The sequence below is a fragment of the Ylistrum balloti genome, unplaced genomic scaffold (genome assembly GCF_031769215.1).
Source record: "Ylistrum balloti isolate Yb309-2 unplaced genomic scaffold, AGI_CSIRO_Ybal_v1 Utg370042, whole genome shotgun sequence".
NCBI classification, from domain to species: domain Eukaryota; kingdom Metazoa; phylum Mollusca; class Bivalvia; order Pectinida; family Pectinidae; genus Ylistrum; species Ylistrum balloti.
Window position 1 is genome coordinate 2,214,788 of NW_026782099.1, and position 7,778 is coordinate 2,222,565.

Sequence of the window (7,778 nt, forward strand, 5' to 3'; positions counted from 1 at the left end):
AATGAATACCTAGGGTGACCCAGTTAAATGAATATCTAGGGTGACCCAGTTAAATGAATATCTAGGGTGGCCCACTTTAATGAATATCTAGGGTGACCCAGTTAAATGAATATCTAGGGTGACCCAGTTAAATGAATACCTAGGGTGACCCAGTTAAATGAATACCTATGGTGACCCAGTTAAATGAATACCTAGGGTGACCCAGTTAAATGAATACCTAGGGTGACCCAGTTAAATGAATATCTAGGGTGACCCACTTTAATGAATATCTGGTGTTGCGAGGTGAGTTTTTGTTTTTTTTTTTTTTTTTTTTTTTTTGTGGTCGAGCAACAAAAACAGAAAAAACACATTCGAACTTCACCGTTTTAATGTTATCAATGAAGATGGTAACAATATCCATTTAATTTTAACGAAAAGGATCATACTCCGGCTCTGTCCAGTCGACATAACCAGGACACACTGTTACAGGACATAACTGACAGTACAGTGATGTTTTCGATCATCGTTTGGGAGTAACCAGCCTCTGGATTACCCAAAATTATGATCTGATTAAGTAGTATTTTTGCAAAACTTGATCATGTAGACATTGCTATCCTGTGTGATCACGATATTGCTATACAACCATTAAGTCCTTCGTTATATCTTGTTCACGTATTGAACTGTGAGCAGTTCGTTACAGTGATGTCATTCACTGATACATCACGTGACCAGACATAGACAATGGCTCGACCCATCTTTGTCTTGCAGACCTCTGTAAACACCTGGTTGATTCCATCCTACTCTGATAATACAGGTACGTGTATCTTATACAGGTATTTTATTGAGTTGGGATACGGCGCTGAACCACGCTGACCACAACATTTGGAGTTTATCCAACACGTGTGCGAGTGCCGGAAATACGTCACATCCAGTGCACAAGACGGCATCACTCACTAAACAGCCTTGGGGGCATTGTTGCGCCTCAATTCACAACCTTTGGACATTACAGTCCCATAGTACGTAGACATCACAAGATCTTACAGTTACAACACTTTGTTTTCTTCGTACACTTGGTCTCCCATGCTCGATGAGCGCCTAGGATTATCTCCGCGGTCAGGTCTTCGACACCTTCTCCTGTCATGGCGGAACACTCGATATAACTAACGGCACCCATTCTATTGGCAACTTCGGATGCCTGTTTAGCCGATATCACAGAACTCCGTACAACCTGAAATATAAACAGCATTCATGTAGTTACAGGTATTTCTAACTAACAATACGGAGAAATTGTAACTCTCCGCGATATTCAGGGATGTTTTTGTTTGTATCAGATGTCATCTACATTATTTGAAATGAATCTCTGATACTGGATGTAACCTCGACAAATGCCAAAGAATTATAATATGAATAAAGAAGAATAATAAAATGTGTGAGATGTGTAAACAATATAAGATGTAAAGAACTGAGGTTGTACCTACCTGATCCCGTGTGTTGCCTTTCTTGGCGCGTATGTCCGTCTGTGTACCCACAAGTACGAACGGTGTATCGGGCATGTACTGACGCAGTTCCGGTACCCAGCAAACCTCGGCATTCTCTAGGGATTCAGGATTGGTAACAGAGAAACAGACCAAGAACACGTCACTGTTGATGTAGGACAGCACGCGTAGCTTGTTGTAGTCCTCCTGTAAAAAATAAAATCGTTGAGGCATTATGAAGTTTGACTACAGAAAATTAAGTAAGCTCTCAGGTAGAGAAATCATCTGGTCCCGGGAAAAGATAGGGCTTACCCAACACTACCGCTTAGCGAGGTGTCTCTGGTCCCAGGGGAAAATAGGTTCACAATGACACGCATTATTATTAGGTTTATAAATTCATTATTCCCAAATCAACCAATCATGTTTCCAAAGATTGTTTTACAAAGACAGCGGGCTGATAAAAGTCGGCACTGGTTGATGACAACAAAATTTCAATTAACATTAAAATACATTTCTGACAGGAATACGTCACTGATAGGAACATATATCTGACAGGAACGCGTGACTGACGGGCACACATTACTGACAAAAACACGTCACTGACAAGAACACGTCACTGACAGGAACACGCCACTGTCAGGAACCCATATCTGACAGGAACGCGTGACTGACGGGCACACATTACTGACAAGAACACGTCACTGACAGGAACACATATCTGAAAGGAACGCGTGACTGACGGGCACACATTACTGACAAGAACACGTCTCTGACAGGAACACGTCAATGTCGGGCACACGTTACTGACTGGAACATGTAACCAACTTGAAAAGTCTTCGTCAGGAAAGGAACACAACCGACAACAAATAAATTAGAATACTGCACGATAATAATTTGCATGTGACAGTAACTACCCTATTGCATTTTACTTCTTGATTTTAGAAGTACTCAGATTTAAACAATTATAAATAGTTTTGTTGCCTTTTGTTTATCTCCTTCACTACAAGTTATATATTTCCGGCAACCGGAGCAAAAAGTTCCTACCGGAAGCAGAATAAGTCTGCGACATGTGCGTGTCTGATAAGATAAACTTGTCCTCACAAACCGGAGGTTACAAGTGATTTAGATTGTTTAACGGCGCCCTTGAAGTAAAATACTTTTAATGGAAAAGGGAAAAATAAGCGTTATGCTAGTATAACACATTTTTTATAAGTGTGAAATTTGATTTTCCCTGTAGTCCATATGACACTGGCATTAGTTGAATAGAACCTAAGTTAAACCCAACTAACATTGACTGATCTGTACATATAAAATGACATCTATTTTCATATGATAGCCGTTAATATCAGTAAGAGTTAAACAATATGCTGTTAATTATTGACATGTTTACCTACCTTGCCTGCGGTGTCAAACAAACTCAAGTGGTATGGCTTGTCGTCAACTGTCACGGTAGCTGTAAATGACAATAAATACACTGAATTAAATTATCCACAGCGTATCGGAGAACCTGTGACATTCTATCATATAAATAGACATAATAGCATGCTTCAGATGCAAACCCGGGTCAAAGTAGTTAGTACCCGGCCAATTTCTGTCTACCTGTATAAAGTACATTTACATTCGTATACCTTGAGTGCATTAGGAAATATCGACAGGTTAGGTTGGGCAATTTTTAGACTCGAGAGTCGGTAACATGCATGTCGATTACATTGTAACTGAAACGGTATTTAAGTTTTTACAAACCAATAGACCATAGATTAAAAGATGATAAAATCCGCCCCTTTCCGGGAGTGTGAAATAGAACAGGCGGATTATAGAGCCATCAGGTGTGTTTGAGGAGTACAGAGAGAGGTTAACTGGATTACGGACCCCTGATTGTGTGTGAATACTCGTTTTAATAAATATAAAAAAGTACAGAGGCTGACTGAATACGAAGACCCAGAATAATGGTCTACGGCCCCGTGGGCGTGACTGATTCGATGAGCAGTGTTAAATACACGGTGAAGAATTTGAGGTACTTTAGGTGTATATGCATGACCCTACATCCGAAATGTGAGTTTAACGTATGTGATGCACTAAAAGATGTATGTAAGGGCCGCAGGGTCACGGGTGGTACATCCGGGGTAGCTGAATCATAGAATACCTGTGGTTACTCCTTACATACACATAAATGTTAGACCAAATAACAGTCTACAGTTGATATTATTAGATAGACCATGTACCCAAATCTGTGATACGATATTAAGTTATTGTTCACCCCAGGGCTGAACGCTAATCTCCTCCCTTCATATGTTGTCCGTACAAACAGCTGTTCACATACATTGCACGCTACAGAAATACTACTCTGTTGAAAATCGTTACAGCAGACGTAAAGAAGAATTCAATAAATACGTGTTATCGTTACTACCGAACGAATCAAACGTGGACTAAAATGCCTTAGAAATCAACAAACTGTTACGATGTTTGCATATTTGAACACTCCAACAAGAACTTTATTTTATCAATATCCAATTTCTTTACTTTATTAAACAGACGTAAATACATCTAAGTTTAATCTGATCAAATTATTCTCAATAGTTAAACATTTTGTTTATTAAAGTATACAATTATACTAGAATTGTCTAATTTTAGAACTGATTGAATTAAAAATGTAATGTCCCTTAGCGTGAACGTGAATATTCAAAGCTGAGAAAAATGCCTGTAATATCAAGCTGATTAGAATCATATCTTAATTAGCTTAGAAATTCTCCGTATAAAGATCGCTGAGAATATCTAATAAAATCTGGTTTTAATATGATTCCCTAAAATATAGGAATCTGGTACCTCTTTCTCCCCATGTAAATAGGTCTCTGGCTATAGGTACCTCTTTCCATGTAAATAGGTCTCTGGCTATAGGTATCTCTTTCTCTCCATGTAAATAGGTCTCTGGCTATAGGTACCTCTTTCTCTCCATGTAAATAGGTCTCTGGCTATAGGTATCTCTCCCTCCCCATGTAAATAGGTCTCTGGCTATAGGTATCTCTCCCTCCCCATGTAAATAGGTCTCTGGCTATAGGTATCTCTCCCTCCCCATGTAAATAGGTCTCTGGCTATAGGTACCTCTCTCTCCCCATGTAAATAGGTCTCTGGCTATAGGTACCTCTTTCTCTCCATGTAAATAGTTCTCTGGCTATAGGTATCTCTCCCTCCCCATGTAAATAGGTCTCTGGCTATAGGTATCTCTCCCTCCCCATGTAAATAGGTCTCTGGCTATAGGTACCTCTCTCTCCCCATGTAAATAGGTCTCTGGCTATAGGTACCTCTTTCTCTCCATGTAAATAGGTCTCTGGCTATAGGTATCTCTCCCTCCCCATGTAAATAGGTCTCTGGCTATAGGTACCTCTTTCTCTCCATGTAAATAGGTCTCTGGCTATAGGTACCTCTTTCTCTCCATGTAAATAGGTCTCTGGCTATAGGTATCTCTCCCTCCCCATGTAAATAGGTCTCTGGCTATAGGTATCTCTCCCTCCCCATGTAAATAGGTCTCTGGCTATAGGTACCTCTTTCTCTCCATGTAAATAGGTCTCTGGCTATAGGTACCTCTTTCTCTCCATGTAAATAGGTCTCTGGCTATAGGTATCTCTCCCTCCCCATGTAAATAGGTCTCTGGCTATAGGTATCTCTCCCTCCCCATGTAAATAGGTCTCTGGCTATAGGTATCTCTCCCTCCCCATGTAGATAGGTCTCTGGCTGTAGGTATCTCTCCCTCCCCATGTAAATAGGTCTCTGGCTATAGGTACCTCTCCCTCCCCATGTAAATAGGTCTCTGGCTATAGGTACCTCTCATTCCCATGTAAATAGGTCTCTGGCTATAGGTACATTTCCCCCCAAGTAAATAAGTATCTGGTCAATGAATTATTAATATATCTGACTAGTATTCTGGGATAGTCCGGAACCGTATTCCATACAGTAGTTAGTAACACAGGATAGGAGTGCTCAGCGCTCCAGTTATGTAACGCTGCCACTTAAAAACAGTGCTCAAACGATTTTTTTTAAAAGTTGTGGCTTGTGGCAATTGTGGTAAAATGATTAAAGCAAAGGAGCGGTGGGGATAAGAGAAGTGGAAATATTTTACATCAGTATACCATTTCAGGTAATATCATCCAGGTAACACATTGTAAAACACCTGGTTACCACAACCCACGAGCCCTGTAGCTAAACCAAACATGCTGGTTAAGGCCATCGGGAGTGTCAAATAGTTTGATGTTGTTATGACGGAAGAGATGAGGCTGGGTAAATTGGTGGATGTATCAGTCAGTATTAACGACTACACCGATTAAATGATGATTTTGTTTTCTGTGCAACTACGTTGATACAGATATAACAGTATTGACAAATAATGAAACGAAAAACATAAAAGCAGAGATATGACAAATGATGGACAAATTTTAAGTAAACGGGCAAGTAATAAACGGAGAAAATTTATTTATTTATTTAAATATATTTATGTAAGTATACAAATATATGCCAATTTATCACATTTATTACGGAAAATATGAAAAGTAGTCTTACCTGCATAATTATCAAACAGGGTTGGAGTGTAGTCGGTCTTAAAGGTCCTATTTGATACCCGGGCAGCAAGACTGCTCTTCCCGACTCCTGTATCCCCAATCAATACACATTTCAAACTCAACTTTTCCCAAAACTCGTATCTTTTCTTCATGATGACTTGAATGTATCATCCATAGAAAGTTCAGTGCACACACAGTGTATCACACGCGTGTCCCGCATACACAATAAAAATTGAAAATATGAATAGTATCATATACACCTAGTGTGGTGACGTCACCCAGCATAGATAGTCAACCAATCACCAACTCGCAGTATGTCCGACACCGTCTGGCTGACACCTGATTGATATTTACCTGTAAAATACCGGTGGCATGTCTGTATCTTGAGACAATGACCACACATCACATCAGCAGACACAGTGATTCACAGTTTGATATTTAATCATGTGTCAATAAGGATTAGATTATGATACCTCCCGTCACACCCGACGCCGGGCCGTGGACTGATCCAAACATAATCCTGTTCTCTCCTCATTAAGATCACATTACATATTTTGGGTCGTAAATTTGACTTAAACTTATAATAGCGTTAATACATCTGTTATGTATTACACTCCAAAAGTGCACCGGTATTCAACGTTCACGTGTCTGTACAAAAAACAGCGGAAATTTAGGTGAAGAGTTGCTTCCACAATGACTAAATCTGTACGGAAAATAAAATTACAGATATTGTGTAACATGGGTGTAACATCGTACACAGGGAACCGTAATGCTGTTACTCCTAGAATAATGGAATTGTCTACTACACACCATGACTGGAATTGTCTACTAGACACATGACTGGAATTGTCTACTAGACACATGACTGGAATGGTCTACTAGACACATGACTGGAATTGTCTACTTGACACATGACTGGAATTGTCTACTAGACACATGACTGGAATTTTCTACTAGACACCATGACTGGAATTGTCTACTAGACACCATGACTGGAATTTTCTACTAGACACCATGACTGGAATTGTCTACTAGACACCATGACAGGAATTGTCTACTAGACACATGACTGGAATTGTCTACTAGACACAATGACTGGAATTGTCTACTAGACACATGACTGGAATTGTCTACTAGACACATGACTGGAATTGTTTACTAGACACAATGACTGGAATTGTCTACTAGACACATTACTGGAATTGTCTACTAGACACATGACTTGAATTGTCTACTAGACACCATGGCCTGAATCATATTACTGGTCTTGACCTGAATTGTCTACAAGGTGTGTTGATTTGAAATGTCAACTAGACGCCATAGCCTGCATTGTCTTTTAGACTCTGTGGCTTTAAATATCTACTAGAAACAAGCTTTAAATATCTTAAACGTCACTGATGTAGTCCTTTTCTAGAAGACATGGCTACAATCCTCCTCCTCCTCTCCTCCTCCTCCTGGTCGTAGTCGTCTTCGCGTCAACAGTTAAGTAGTCATACAAAAAATAATGAAAAAGGGATAAAACACATTCAGAGTTTTGGTATAAAACGTTTGTACTCTCGGACTTAAGGAATACAAGACTGTTACCCTACTACAACCATTTTCTGACATCGCGTATTAGGCATCACTGTTATGATTATATACTAGACACTACTGCTGGAACTGTCTACTAGACACCACTACTGGGACTGTCTGCTAGACACTACTGCTGGGATTGTCTACTAGACACTACTACTGGGATTGTCTACTAGACACTACTGCTGGAATTATATACTAG

At 39.7% G+C, this 7,778-nt stretch overlaps 1 protein-coding gene across 1 annotated transcript; it reads right to left on the reverse strand.

The window, feature by feature from the left end:
- Window positions 1-349: 349 nt before the first annotated feature.
- On the reverse strand, window positions 350-6,233 carry LOC132549067 (cdc42 homolog). The gene is made up of 4 exons (XM_060212967.1): window positions 6,006-6,233; window positions 2,849-2,907; window positions 1,458-1,661; window positions 350-1,207 (listed from the first exon to the last, which is right to left on the reverse strand). Exons 1-4 carry the CDS (start codon window positions 6,154-6,156, stop codon window positions 1,007-1,009), a joined length of 615 nt encoding a protein of 204 aa, XP_060068950.1. The 5' UTR covers window positions 6,157-6,233; the 3' UTR covers window positions 350-1,006.
- Window positions 6,234-7,778: the final 1,545 nt, after the last annotated feature.

Coding starts and splice junctions, on each gene's coding strand:
- LOC132549067 (XM_060212967.1), bottom strand. CDS start 6,156: ATGAAGAAAAGATACGAGTTTTGGGAAAAGTTGAGTTTGAAATGTGTA. Junction 2,908..6,005: donor CCTGTTTGATAATTATGCAG/GTAAGACTACTT, acceptor TGTCATTTACAG/CTACCGTGACAGTTGACGAC. Junction 1,208..1,457: donor AAGGCAACACACGGGATCAG/GTAGGTACAACC, acceptor TTTATATTTCAG/GTTGTACGGAGTTCTGTGAT.